This window comes from Solea solea, chromosome 1 (assembly GCF_958295425.1).
Source record: "Solea solea chromosome 1, fSolSol10.1, whole genome shotgun sequence".
Lineage (NCBI taxonomy): Eukaryota > Metazoa > Chordata > Actinopteri > Pleuronectiformes > Soleidae > Solea > Solea solea.
In genome coordinates this window covers 8,835,458-8,850,898 of record NC_081134.1, presented here as the reverse complement: position 1 = coordinate 8,850,898, position 15,441 = coordinate 8,835,458, and the positions used below count along the sequence as shown (strand labels likewise).

Below are 15,441 nucleotides of genomic sequence, written 5' to 3'. Positions count from 1 at the left end.
GTGTCGTGTGTCGTGTGTCGTGTGGATTGTGCTGTACTCCTCCAAGTTCCAGCGCTCACTCAGGAGTAAATGACAGTATGATTTGATACAGCACTGGATAAATAACCACAGATGTGGTGCCAGAATAATGATTCCACTGCAAAGTGTCTGTCAGTGAGAATTTACCAATGGGGGATAAAACTGTCTGTTATACACACTTTATACCTCTGTTATATGTATACACCTCTATTCTGTCCTGGAATAGGTTGAAAGTGGTGCCAGCTCTTGTCCATGCTATTTCAAAACTCAACACAGTATATTGAGAGCCTTAAAATGCTATTGATTAGCTCCCCATTCAGCCTCTGTCTCTGTTGCTCTATTGCTGTCTTCTACTTGTTTTCACGAGTGGAGAATTATTGAAATGCGTGCATCATTAAACGAAAGCCCATCCCCCTTCACAAAAGCAGATAATGAAAAAAGCAGCTGATGCTATCTTGCATTATTGTCAATCACATTGAATGGTCATGTTTACTACAGAGAGAATGCCACTGTAATGGTCGGCGTATTATGCTGAAAGGTGCAGCACATATCTGCCTGCCTTGAAGACATGACTCACTGTCTGGATGCCTTGAAGACAAAATGAATGAAATTAACATAGGAGTCACTTGTAATTACAATATTTAGCCAGCTGATGAAGTTTAGCCCCCTGGCAGCTATCAAAGGGCAGCTGCTGAAGTGTTGGGATGCAGGTAAAAGAGACAGGGGTGTCAAATTCAATGAGCTTCTTCCTTTGTTACTCATCCATCCTACCCCCTCTGTTTAAAAATGAAAGCCCGTCTAAGAAGACGCACAATCCCCCGTTCCACCTGGTGATACTTTTCTCATTTGTCAGAGGTGGCTTTAATCTCTAAATGGACTCCAGGTTCGCCCGTTGCTCCCCTGCTCTCAATATACTGGATTTGTAGCATGCAGGTTGCAGATTTCTATTTTTTATTCCTGCATGGTATGGTACAGACTGCTTCTCTGCATGTCATTTAAGAAGCTTGAAACCCACCAACTGCACACGTTGTTTTTTTTTTTTTGTCATTCTGAGGGAAAAGAAGTGGGCAATTTTCCCCCTGATTTTCAGCATAAAGAAAAACTTGAGAGTGGGAGTTTTAGGAACTGCAGAGGGCATGATTTGTTGATTCATGATATTTGGTAACAATGAACTGTCTTGGAGGAGAAGATGAAGCAGGTTTTTTGGGTTTGTTTCTGGTGGATAGAAGAACTAAAGAAATTCCTGGTCTGGCCCCAAGTGTTCTAGTCTGTACTTGTGCACTAATTAGAGGTGATTGCTCAAGCCATTTTAAGTCTGCATGCTGGGTCACTGCAGGATAGTTCAAAGTCGTTAACAATTCATGATTGGCCCAGTGAGAGTCCCCTTCAGAGAATCCCAAACAAAATCCCAAGGAATTATACTCCATCTCCTTTGTCTCGTTAGAATTATGTTCCTGAGATGTTGTCTTAAAGTGTGTGATGAATATTGGATTCTAAATTCAAAATTGAATCTTATCTGATCTCCTCCTAGACAGCCCATTGGGAATAATCAGACGAGTTGAATGAGGGTGGGCGGATGAGGCAGATTTGTCTCTGTGATAGATTTTTGTCTTGCTGCAAAAGGTATGGGAATGTCATCATTAATCCGGCTTTGTACAGTGTGTTTTCTTTATAGAACGATCTTTGTATATGCACTGCAGGCCTTTGGATTGACAGTTCAAGCATGGCTGTCAGCTATTTTCAGCAAACAACATGTTTGAAGTGATGATTTGCATTCTCAAACCTTTTTTTTGGGGGGGGGGACAGTGTAACAAAACTGCAGCCAACGAGCCAATTGTCAGTTTGGAATAATGCAGCACCATATGTGTATTTTTGGAGGCACTGACATTATCGTAGTTGAGTTGCCATATTCAAATCCAGTCTGACCTGCAGTAGCCTGTCACCAGTCACTTACAGTGACCTGGCTCGTCTCTGTCACTGGAAATGTTTTCTGAAATGTAATTTCTATGCTGATGTTCACCAAGAGCAAGTGAACATGAACAAGAAACACATGGTTAGTGGTTTTTCCCTCTGTTTGAAATGATTGCATCCAAATTCTTTAGATCACTGACACTATTTGCTTTTTTTTCTGTCTGCATCACTTTAGGTTTCCTTCCCATTACACATATTTCTCCATAAACTTGAAATAAAGAGAGAAACGACTCAAATAAAATAAAATAACAAACAAACATTGTTTGTATTGATGCTATAATTATCTCTTATTTAGTTTCTCAGATTTTGGCACAGTTTTTTTGGACTGTGCTTCAAACTAAGTGTACAAAACGGATGTAAAACCTTATGCCATGATGTCTTCCTCCTCCTCTTCACCACCTCCACCTCTTCCACCCACCCGCTCCTGTTTGGTTCACACAGCACCACGTCATTCTCCAGCATGCTCATGTTCAAGAAAATGTGTGCAGCTTTCCTGACTGTTTGTCCCACTTCTGCTTATCTTCATCGCCGCAGGTATCATGACAAACAGGAAGTGACCAGTAACTTCCTGGGAGCCATGTGGCTCATCTCGATTACCTTCCTCTCCATCGGCTACGGGGACATGGTACCACACACGTACTGTGGGAAAGGCGTGTGTCTGCTTACAGGGATTATGGTAGGCTCCTCTTTTTTTATTAATGAGGTTAACAAATCGCATGTTGATGAACAAACTCACGAACAAAAGACTTACTTTTTTGGACCGTAACAGGGAGCCGGTTGCACTGCACTGGTGGTCGCAGTGGTAGCCAGGAAGCTGGAGCTGACCAAGGCTGAGAAGCACGTCCACAACTTCATGATGGACACACAACTCTGCAAACGAGTGAGTCACTGTATAGAGTCACTTTTGGAATAACTCATATATTGGTCTGCATATTGATACTCTAACAGTATAATATAATTATAGGCAAATTGAATAACTTTTAGAGGCAATTTAAAACCAGTCCAGGTTTTTGTTTTTAGTGGAAAAGGACACCTTTTTATCCAGGTAATTATCTTATTATTTTAATTTGATTTTGTCATCCTGACCCAAAGCTTAAAAAGCTGATTTACAGTGTGTCCTCAGTGTAAATGCCCCACACTAAAAATGTGACTCTATTGTCATACATTTTGCCTTTTGAACACAATTCCTTTTGAATTTCCCGACATGTTATTGTTGCACTGTGTGTTCCCTTACACGTTAATATTGAGGATCCTTCTCGACCTTGTTTGACAGGTAAAGAACACAGCTGCCAATGTACTCAGGGAAACATGGCTCATCTACAAACACACTAAGATGGTCAAAAAGATAGATCATGCCAAGGTGCGGAAACACCAGCGCAAGTTTCTCCAAGCCATTCACCAGTAAGTCCTGCGCTGCATTTGTTTTGTGTGTAAATCTGTAAGTGACATACTGTAAAAGGACAGATGTTTGAGCGTTCTTAAAATCTAAACCTACAATTATAAAAAAGAAGTATCATAATAAAGATGGCATCGCCCCTGACTTAACCCTAACCCACATATTAAATTCTATCAAACTCTTGATTTTGATTCAGATTCAGTTATAACAATATTTCTAGTTAATGTATAATTTTTGCTTGGATATAAACGGGATTTTCACTGAAAGCTATGGTCCAACTCTTCTTTGTCTTTGTATTTTGTTTTTTTAAATAAAAAATTAAGCCAAGATATTTGCCTTTATGCATGGGGTGGGACATATATAAAAAACTATTTGAATTAAATTTGGAGTGTTCCAATAAATATCAATATCAGAAACTTGATTGATCAGAAACTGTATTTTTATGAATTAAGATGTTCAGTCTATAGCAGGGGTGTCAAACTCATTTTAGTTCAAGGGTGACATAAAGAACAATATGATCTCAAGTATGATAATAACCTAATAACCTATAACTACTACAAGTTTTCCCCTTTGTTTTACATTTTAAAGAAGTATCTTTTTACAAAACTAATCTAATAAACAACCTGAAAACTAAGTGCAAGTTCCACAATATTATGCCTAAGTTGCATGTGAACTTACAGATCACAGTGGATCTACAAAGGCACAACACATTTAGACACAGGTATCTGGAACTGGAAAACACAGTAGTTTGTACAGTATAAATTTTAATAAATTCATCCTGGGGGCCAGATTGGACCCTCTGGTGGGCCGATTCTGGCCGGTGGGCTGTATGTTTGCCACCCCTGGTCTATAGGATTTTCTTTATTCTTGAATGTTACTTGTGGTACAACATATTGAAGATGTAGAGCTAATCAATGATTTGCTGTGTAAATGTAGTGGTAGCTTTGGTAGAATCCCCTCTAGTGTTTGGTACAATGTCCTCCTATACTGTAGTACCATTTCCTGTGATGGTCCTGCTCACACACACACGCCTTAGGCCTTCACGTGCATACATAAGCAAACACACTGCAGTAGTGTAATGGTCCTCCCTGTTCCCCTCCCCGTCCCCCTCTCCCTCCGACCCCCAGTTTTACCCTGTGCTCACAGTGACAAGTGTAATGGTTTCACTCGTTTCGTGAATGTTGTGGGGTTAAAACTCTGTATTGTGTTCTGTCTTTGTTTTGCTCTATCACTGCAGAGCTCAGAAGTAAGTTGAGTCTTATATGTATCCTCCTCCTACTGTTTCCTCAACATCCTCCCACTCCTCCTCCTCCTCCTCTCCATGTCTGCGTTTGACATGCATGAAAAAAGCGTCACCAAAAAAAAAAAAAAAAAAACCTGACTATGCTGGATGCTGAATTGTTTTTGGTTTTTCTTTGACTTCAGTGTTCCATTTACTCCCCTCTCCCTCCCATTCCCTCCTCGAACGGAATGACCCCCCAAAAAAGCATCAACATTTTGCCACCAGTGTCAGTAGTGGAGGGTTGTCTGGAGAGAACGTGTGAAAGAGAAAGCATCTTGCACAGAATGAGCTTGAAGTTTTGTTGGCTTGGCCAGCAGTTCATAATCATCTACGATGTACTGTATAATGTCGTCCATGATTAATATAGCTACTCTGGAGGCTATATTAACCTGCATCAGCAGAACTCATCCTACACTCCTGATGATTTTGTGATGGTGTGAACACACACACACACGATGTACTGTTACTGTAGTTCTGATGAGGTTCAAGTGTTGTTTTATCATTGATTTTGGCTTCATATATGTATTTATTTATTTATTTATTTATTGGTTGTCCTTCTCTTTTATATGATCAAACAGCAATGCTTGTACATGACATTGATGACATAGTACAAAAAGGATCCCAACACAACGTTTAGTGTAAGGGGTGGGGGGGTGGGGGCTCTGTAGAATAAAACTGCACTCATTTTTATGTCACACCAACATGTAACGCTTGCACCTTTTCACCTGAATTCCACAACAGACGTAAGGGATAACAAAGCGGAGCAAACAGACACACCGGAGCTGTAACTGTTTCCCACAGAGATTGAGAAACAAGCGAGCAGTCTCACTCTCCTCTGATGTACTGATTTGCACATGAATAAATGCCCTTGAATGTCATCCTGTCTCTTAATTTGCCGAACAGGGAAATTCTCCCTCTCTGCGCGACGCCACCGCTAACAATGCCACATTACTCGCGTCAGCGTTAACAGTCCTCGCCGTGTCGTAGTGTGTTTGATTTGGAATAAGGAGGCACAGCGTCGTAATTTTAGGTGTGCAGACTCACATTTCATTGTTCACAAAGTCACTCACAGTCACTGCACGCTCACTGAATGACCAGTGTGTGTATATATACGAAGTGCTACCACTGAGCTGTGTGCAGCACTGACAAAGGGCATGTCATATTTTTCCTTTATTTTTCTTTTCTTTTTTTTTAAATGTCTCACTCAACGAGATGCCAATGTTTTGATTTCAAACATAGGTTTTGAGAGTGTTCTTCTGTGGAAGCATATTGCACTCTTGCTGGAAACAAACAAAAAAAAAAGAGGATGCGTAGTCATAGCAATGTTATGGTTTTTGTTATATTGAGATTTTGATTTTCTTGTTTTAAAACATTCTTTCAGGGTTTTAACAAGATCATCTCTCTGCATCTCGCACTGAAGAGACGCTAACGTAATTGTTTTGTGGAGGACTTACTACTTCATTATGAGAGAAAAAAAGATCTTGATATAACAAGAAAAAGACCCACTTGTTATTTATTTAGTCAATTGTTTAATTATTTTCCAAACTTAATGTGGTATGCTTCCACAATTGTTGCATGTGTTGGTTGGTATTGCATTTACCAAGACCAGGAATGCTTATAATATGTTCATATATACATGTATATATGTATATGTATATATATATACGTATATATGTAAAGTACATACACTTACAGTGCATGCAGGCTGTCCTCCCTCTTTTTGACATCATTAATAAGAGAGCACTCCTGATAATTATCTGTTATTACTCCTCCCTCTTTCTTCCCTATTGGCCTTCTCTGCCCCCTCCATGACCCCAAACCACCTTTATGCTCCTCTTCTGGAAACCCCCCCCCCTTCTCCTATATGTCTACTTCCTCCTTTCCCACCCTTTCCTGCTTCCCCCTTCCTGTGCCTCCACCCAGACTGCGCAGTGTAAAGATGGAGCAGAGGAAACTCAACGATCAAGCCAACACACTGGTGGACCTGGCAAAGGTAAGCCACCTTTACTTTTATGTATTATTTATGCATCTTTAAACTATTAGAGTCCATTTCTTTAGCGGCGCTAATCAATAACCGTGTATTAACAATGGCTCAAATTACTTTGTGTAATGAGAAGATGCTTTTTAGTGATCACTCCGCAGAGACTTATTATCCAAAACTATGCAGGCCCATATATTCTTTATGGGGTTTGATGTGGATTGTGTTGTGTCCGTGACAGTGCCAAGGCCTTTCCATAGTCGATTCCAATATGTCTCTTTTATCTTAATTGAAAGCCATTAGGGCTTGGATGAGCAGCTTTTAGATGACTGGACATTCATTTATCAGACCAAACTCAGCAGGTGGAAGATGAGAAGTTGTCTCAGTAGCTGCTGGTGATCGCATATTTAACGTAAAGTCAAGCATTTGCACTATGGTACAGATACACTCAGACATGACTTGCATTTTCACTACAGCGTACGAGCTGGACGGTGAAAGCTGTGTAAATAGTGTGATGTCATACCAACGCGACAAAATGCAACCGCCAATAAGTTCCATGAAGGAAAACACGATACAGTAAACAAAGAGTAACAATGGAGAACATCCAGCATTCTGTGTTCTTTCATCGCGGCATCTGGCTGTTTATCACAAGAAGCAGACAAGCTTTGAGAGGAGGCTGCCAACACTGACATTTTTCCTCACTGTCAAACTTTAGTGATGATTTTCTGTTCAACAGTGTTTCAATATGCATTGTAACTGAATGGGTTCCAAGAACTGGGCCAGAATAGATTTATTATTCTGGTCCCCTTCTCAACATTTGACAATGGAAACACCAGTAACGGTGTAATGTATCAAAATGAACTGAACGCCATTGCTTGGTGAAAATGGGGCTTAAGGTGACAGGTTCCCCGAGGTTAAATGCTGGGTGTAGGAGCATTAGTGATTAATGCACAATTACTTCTTTAAGTAAAAATTCTTATAAGGAGTGGTATTGTGGACCTTTGATGTTATTAAAACCTCTATTATCAGATAACGGATACCGTGGACCTTTGATAGCTATGATAGATAGAGGGATAGGTAGATATGTACTAGAAAATATCTAGCAATTTGCCTTGGTGGGCGTGTCCATTAGAAGCTGTGCTTGTTTTGGTCTAAAAAGGTTCTTTTGACTGTTATGTTACTGTTACATCTATAAATCTGACAATCCAGTCATTGTGGTGTTGTAATCAAATATGTAATCAAAGATACAGGACTGAAAAGCCTGGATCACTCACTTTGAGGTACTTGACCAAAACCGCTCATTATTCCATCATAAACTGTATGTGGCTGTAAGAAGGTGAAAGCAGTCGTGGCTCAGCAGTTTGTGTCCTGCTGTATAAAAATGTCAGCTGACCCACCAGCACGTACCATGAGGAGGTTCAAAGGGAGGTGCATGACTGCGGTCTCATTTGATGTGGATGACATTTGGTCTCCGGAGTGTGTTTTAAAAGGATCTAAGGCCAGCACCTTTAATGTGTGTTTACTCTGGCCTTACTCTGCTTGATGGTCGGATCTATCCGCGTACGCCCTTCAGTAGTTCAGTGGTTCACCGTCTCTTTCTCAAGCCACACATATATATATATACAGTATATATACATATACACATATATATATGGAGAGAGAGAGAAGTAGTCCTTTGATTTATATATATAGGGCAGAAATCAAACGTTGTTACTTTTATTGAGCTGCATTCCTTTTAAACTCATAATGTCAAAATGATGAATACTCACAATATGTGGCATTATATTTTATAATCCATAAAACTGTCAGTGTGTGAATAGCAACATTGCATGTAAAGTGTAGGTCTGCTGCGTACATTAACATCAGGCCCACTGCATCTACATTTGGAACAATAAATGCCTAAGTAATAATGACACTTTTCATTATGTAAATAAGCCGTGTCAAGTAAATACATAAAGCACTGCAGCCCTTCCTGGGCTGTAAATGGACCTGGAGAAGCTGGTTGTTAAATCAGAGGGAACATCTATGCTGACTTGCTGAACCTGTACATCTGCTCATGCACACTGTCATTATATCTTTCTCTCCAGACTGAGTAATTTAGTTTAAAAAAAATTGTTTCCATGATAATATACATACATCCCTTTCTAAGTGCATTTTTAATGGTATTAAGTTATTCTGTCATCCTCTTCTTCATCCTTCCATGTAAATACATTTACTTTCTCTCCCTCATTTAGACCCAGAATGTGATGTATGACCTGGTGTCAGAACTACAGGAACGCAGTGAGGAGCTGGACAAGCGCATCGGCACACTAGAGGACAAGCTGGACTCTGTGACGGGCAGCCTGCAGGCGCTGCCCTGCCTCATCTCCCAAGCCATAACCCAGCAGCAGCAGGACTTCCTGGACGGCTTTGTTCACCGCTTTCGTCCCGCCTCGCTAGCCTCAGAGCGCTCCGAACGCTCTGAGCGATCCTGGACTTCCACCGCCCGTAGGAGGCGCTCGCCGTCCACAGCACCACACACGTCCTCTGATAGTGGATAACCCTGACAAACCGCTCCTCAATCTCCTTTGAGCCCCACCTTTCCCAAACCAACGTGTCACCTCAGTCTGCTCCATCTAAAGCTGTCCCTGTAACCACTAGAGAGTCCATTTACTGGACTAATAATGAACCCATATCTTGGCACCTGACCTGATCCATGCCCCTTACTCTCTACCTTACACCCTTCCCTTCTTCCCCTCCTCCACAGACAACATCAAACCCAAAACCAATTCCTCTATGACTGAGCCTCTCAGCACAGGACTGGATCAGAGCTACTCCAAAAGAAATTCTAGTGAAGACTTAAATAAAGTAAAAACACAAATGCATCCAAAAACCGAAAAAGAGGGGGGGAGGGAGACTGAAAAACTGAGATAAAGTAGAGATATGGTTTATGTTTTAGCCATTGTATGGCTGTTCAAGTTAGCTTTTTTGTAAAAGCCCTTGTATAGTAAAAAATGACTGAGTTCAGGGTCGCTGGGGTGAGAGCTGGCTATCACACCGGAGAGTCCTTAACCATGAGGGGGGGGGGGGAGTTGGTCTGTGGAGCTGAGGGCCTCGGCTCACCTGCTGGCCCTTCCAGACCATGGAGAACATCGGTCCACCCATCTGTCAGTCTATCTGTTTGTCCGATGAGAGGAGGGAGACAAACCGCTGGATTTCCCTTTCAAAAGACTTAAGTGTCGTGGATTCTTTCCCATAGGTTAGAGTGAAAGCTTTAGAAGAGGCAATGAAAGCGCTGACCTCTGGCCAGCGTTTGAAAATGCACTTGGGGGGGGGGGGGGGGGGGGTGGAAACCTGCTCCACAAAAGAGTAAAAGGGGTCACGTATGGCATTACTACTGGGTAGGAAAAAATTACACAATTGCCAACTTCAAGGTTACAGCTTCCTTGATCTTACCAAGGAAAAAAATGAGAGCGACTATCTTTTTTAGTTACATATTGACATGTGATTTTTCAGTGCCTGAATGTATAAATAGTAGAGGGTTATTTAATTACTAATTTCAGAGCTTTTTTACGATGTTAACAGTCTGAATACAGCATTGCATTCCTTTTTCAGATACATTCCTCTCCAAAATTTTAAAGAAAATGTCTTAATGTAATGCATAGCATTGCCTCCATTACACAGCAAACCTAAATGTTTCAATTCTTTTTTTTTTCTATTTATACTAACACCATTAGAAATGAAAAAAGTTGTTCAGAGAGGAAGTGAAAGCGAGACACGAAGAATCATTGTGAGTGTGTATGTCGGAGAACAGGTTCACCTTTAGCTCAATGCTGCACACTCATGCACACGACGACGAAATATAATATACAGTAGTCTACCTTTCTTACCGCCACCAATTAGAGCTTCCTGTGGTCTTCAGATAGTGGCATGGCTTGAGGTCTACTGGTGTATTTGGCCACACAGACACCCATCTCTGGTTGAACTGAGGAACCAAAATCTCTCAATCTATTTAGGATGGCTTAATGAATTTTATGATTTTGATTTTTATTGTTCTTAATTTTTTTTGTTTGTTGTATTTCTTTCTATACTTTTCTCCTTTTAAAAAAACCCAAACTAAAATGTCCTCTTTTTTGACGATACCTAGGGGTTTCCCAGTTGCAGAACCTAGACAGTTGCAGTAATATAATGTATTTCCTGTTAAATATGAGGTTTAAAAAAAAAAAAGAAGAAGAAGAAAAAAAAAATCAATATTACAAACGACTCCTGAAAGCATACTAATAAAAGTGCTGACGCAACTGTGATGGTTACATAATAGTGAATTGTTCCCTCAGCAAGTTTAAAAGAAGATTTTTACATTTTTGGGACTGATGCCAATTCAACCTACAAATCCACTCACTAGCTTAGAAAGATACCACAGCACCACTATACATTACCATTGTCATACCAGATAGGCCAATATGAAGCTATGGTTAGCTACTGAAGCTGGAAGCTTATCTTAGCTTACCTTAGCTTAGCTTTGTTTCACGTTAGATTACAACAGTTTACTTTAGCTTCAAGGCAGGAAATGGTGAAACAGCTCTATCCAAAATAACATACAGGATTTCTCTTCTGCTTAATCTGTTTAAAAGCTGAATTGTAAATAACGCTGTCACTTAATGGCGACAATTAAGACTCCAGGAAATAATGCCCCCAAAACAAAAACACAACACTACACTTTGGTTTTTCTTTGGAGTAAATGCATTGATTTGAGTTATTTCTCCTTATTCTATGTTTATATTTAAGTTAAGTTAGCTGGCGACTTGAGGTAATTCCATTTTCACCGTCACGTTTGAGAGAGTATTTGCGTCTCAGCTTTAAAATGTCAATGAGGTGTGTTTCTACAAAGAAATGAATTTGAAAAGTGAAAATTGTAAAGGCATGGAGTACGAGACATCCTCGCGTTGTAATGACTAGTACATGTATGACCTGAAAAGAAATACTTTGAGTTTTTAATCATTAAAAGAAAAAAAAGAAAAAAAAAAAAAAAGAAGTTGCCCATGGGAAGTCAGCGGGTTAGCAGGCTAGCATGCTGTCCTAAAGTTTGCTCAAAGGTAGATATTATCAAAAGGATAATATAAAATCTTTGCTTTCTAAACATCTTCACGATATCTCAAGGTAACAGACAACCTAATGCTCATATACTGTACTGCAGCGTTGAGCTGAGCTTGGTCTAAGCCCTGTGAGTCCTGTCTCCCACTCATTCTGAACTGGACAGAAAGAGACTCTGAGATGATACAAGTGGAACTTAATCAAGCATGAATATTAGGTTTTTTTTTCCTTTCAACTTAAGTTAATGAAGCATGATTCTTTACTTGCCCCACATCTTGCCACTTCTCATTCAGTGCTACACTATACTCCAAGTATGAGGGGATCTATCATGCCATTAGAGTCTGTTTTTCCCGTATCTTCCCGATTACGGCCTCACCTTCCCATTTATATCTAAGGTCTCCACCTCTTCATTACACCAGAGCTTTAGTCTCATGTTTGTCATCTGTCATCATTAAGAACTTCAGTCCTCCCATACACAAAGTGGCTTCCCAAATGGCTCGCAGCCAAGATGTTTGGTTGGCTGCAACAGAAAAGAAGAAGCAGGGGAACCCCCAGGTCTTATTCCATGTTACACTCTTACTGTGTAATATTAGATGCTTGAGTGTCAAGAGAGAGGTTATGGTGCCGGTGTTGAGGACTTCATCCTTTACCAGGCAACAGGAAATAGAAGACTGAAAATAATAGAATGATGAGAGCCATAGCTCATTTACTGACATACTTCGGTTTTGTCCTGAGGGATTGAGAACAGCAAGGGTGGGTGCCCTGTAAATATGACCTCATTGTAGATGTCGCCAATTAAATGGGACAAATGGTGCCCGCAGAGGTAAAGGTAACTGGGTGCAATGCACGGCATCCTTGAATGGTTGAAATGGAAAGATTTTGAATCCTGGCAAATTAAAAGCTCATGTTTTTATCAGGTTTTTTCTTCTGCTGTTGGAGCTATGATCAGATTGCTGTTTTTGTTTTCTTTAAATGAAGTTGTGAAGGTTCTTTTTTTTTTTCAGTCCTTATCCTGTAACAACAAAGTCCTGCCAAAACACCATTCCAATATTTAATAGTGACCCAATTTTATCCTAGACAACAACAAATGCATAGTATTTTGTAGTGAAGTGAGGGACATTCATGATGTTATTCTGATGATGGTAGATGAGTCAAAGTGATAAACCCAGAGTCTTTTATTATTCAGAAAATGTAGGCTTTTTCACACCGCAGGCGTCAGAACACACTTCAACTGAATAATAAGAGTGAAACAATCCCAAAAGTGAAGAAATGTAACCCAACCATTGTTCTGTGTACACTGCCACATGATGCATAATGTACGTAGTAGCACTGGAATAAATCAACTTTTAATGGATGGCAAATGGGTTGAACATATTCTCTGTATACTGTTTCGCTCTTCCTTCATTTTGCAGGTGAACTTTTGTCCTAGCAAGGAGAGACACCAAGGTGAAATCATTAAAGACTGTCTTCAGCTATGACCATCACTCTTTCTTTATTGGCAGCTCTAGACAAACCTTTAATTTGAAATAATTTATCATGTTTCATTTTCACCAGTAAATCAAAAAAAAAAAAGAAGAAGAAGAAGAAAGAAGTACACACTATAATCCTGCATTGTATGTCCTCCAATCATCTAAAACCACCAGCCACACAAGATCTAACCCCCACAGGAAGTGGAAGTGGCAGCATCCTAAAGCTAATTGGGACTCTACAGAGTGGGTTGGCACAAGTGCAGACAGACACAGACACCACATGTGTCTTCCTGTAAATCTGTCTTCCTGTGAGACATCTGAAAATTACAGGAGGACATATTGATTTGAACATGGACAGCACTCCAGAGGACACACAGCTGCTGGGGTACCGTTCCAAGGTGAACTATGGGGAGTATATACACACACACACACACACACACACACAGAACCATTAATGGTCAAATAATAAGCTACTATCCATGTCCACATGCACAAACAAGACTCAGCCTGGTTATTTACAGCCAAACCAGGAGTGAGGTGACAGCAGTCCCACAACCTGCAAGAGTGACAGACTCACTCACCCTGTGGTTGTTGCTACACAACACCAAAGACATGCATCAGTGGAAACACTGCACCGCTCCTTTGCCGATGATCCCTCCCTTGAGTACAGAATAATTGAATGAATTATTGCTCATATCTTTCGATATGATAGTCATCACCACACACATGGCTTCAAACATACACTAATAGATCAATATGTCTTTTGTAATTTAAGCCAAAACAAAGAAAATGGAAAGACTGCACCCTGGTTAGATCATCCCCTGAACATGCAAGCCTTCCATTATTCCCTCTTCAACAATATCGGTCTCTTAATGAACGCAGTAAATTCTTATGTTAAAGTGAGAAAAGCCAGAAAAGTACTATCCAATTACCAGCGATCTCCCATAGCAGGCACTGAAGATGAGCCCATGCTGACGAAAGACAAAAGAAGGGAGAGGGTTGCAGAGAATTGTAGATGACCCCTCGACTGAGGAAGGACAGAGGGGGGTGGAATCGGCTTGCAGGCTTCACGATCGTCCCACAGAGTCGGGAGGTTCTTTGGGGACAGCAAGGAAAGACATTTACTCAATTTATTACCGGCCCCACTTTTCTCCCCATCTGCCCTGGGAGCTAATAGCCAGAAGCTGCATTATACTTAATGCCATCACTATCACTTTCGGCTAACATGGTTTGGCACACACTCAGGGAAATCAGAAAGAATAGCAGTATTGATCTTGCTGGGGTTTTCTTTTTTTGGCCTTGCTTAATGTACGGTGCTGTAGTGGTGGAGAGTGGGTGTGAAGGGCCTTTTCATTGCATCAAATGTTTTTTGAGTGTCTTTTATTTCAGCGTTCAATAATCATTCCTCTCTTTCTCATTCTCTCTCTATGTTTATCTGCATCTCTTCCTCTGCTGCACATCCCTCTCTCTCTCTCTCTCTCGTAGATCAGCCGCAGAATTAACTGATACAAATATGATTGTCTGTTGGACGCTGCTGTTGCATCCCTGCCTCATTTAGATGTGGAGGAAGAAGGACAAAAAAGCCCTTTCTGCAGCCCTCAGGACGTGGTGCATTAAAGTGTACATGTATGTATCTGCATTATACACATGATCACATATACACACGTAGCCTGTCATGTGTCCTTCACTTGACAGAATCAGTCCAGGAAAGGAATTCACATCAGTGAGGATCCCATCTCATTAAATTTGTTGAGATGATGTTTGTTTTACATTTGCAAAAACATTGTAAATGCTATTTAAGATGTAACTTAATATTTAGACAGGTGTCATAATAATTTCACATTTCCATTGTATGTACACATGCTGGTCCATATGTTTTATGCAAATACACGATAAATGAATCTCTGCTTTTTATTCAGATGAACATAAACGTTCAGAGAGCAGCCAGACTTTTATTTATCTCATGCATTTAACTAGTGGCCGATTGCTGTGTATACAGCATACTGTACTGTGTATGATCCATACTCTTCCTGTAAATGATTTTTACATTGTTCTGCATATTTGCAGCTGAGCAGACACCTGCACTGGCAAGTACGGTACAAGCATGGCAGCGCCAGACGAGGTACTGAAGCCCCAGGCTGAGGCCACTTGTGGGACTCACTAGTGAGTTAGGAGAGTTGGTTGCATTATGGGTATACTGTACTGTATTAGCAATGAGTACTGTTCTCTCTCTCTGTGTGTGTTAAGCAGTAGATGA

The 15,441-nt window shown here is 40.6% G+C and overlaps 1 protein-coding gene across 4 annotated transcripts in view; it reads left to right on the top strand.

Moving 5' to 3' along the window:
• Nucleotides 1–9,960, top strand: part of kcnn1a (potassium intermediate/small conductance calcium-activated channel, subfamily N, member 1a) — a 52,259-nt gene extending 42,299 nt beyond the window's left edge. For all 4 annotated transcript variants that reach the window (XM_058635598.1, XM_058635592.1, XM_058635617.1 and 1 more), the window contains exons 5-9: nucleotides 2,524–2,665; nucleotides 2,759–2,869; nucleotides 3,263–3,390; nucleotides 6,591–6,660; nucleotides 8,880–9,960. In XM_058635598.1, coding sequence (XP_058491581.1) covers nucleotides 2,524–2,665; nucleotides 2,759–2,869; nucleotides 3,263–3,390; nucleotides 6,591–6,660; nucleotides 8,880–9,185 — 757 coding nt within the window. In that variant the 3' untranslated portion in view covers nucleotides 9,186–9,960. The remainder of the gene's footprint in view (nucleotides 1–2,523; nucleotides 2,666–2,758; nucleotides 2,870–3,262; nucleotides 3,391–6,590; nucleotides 6,661–8,879) is intronic.
• Nucleotides 9,961–15,441: the final 5,481 nt, after the last annotated feature.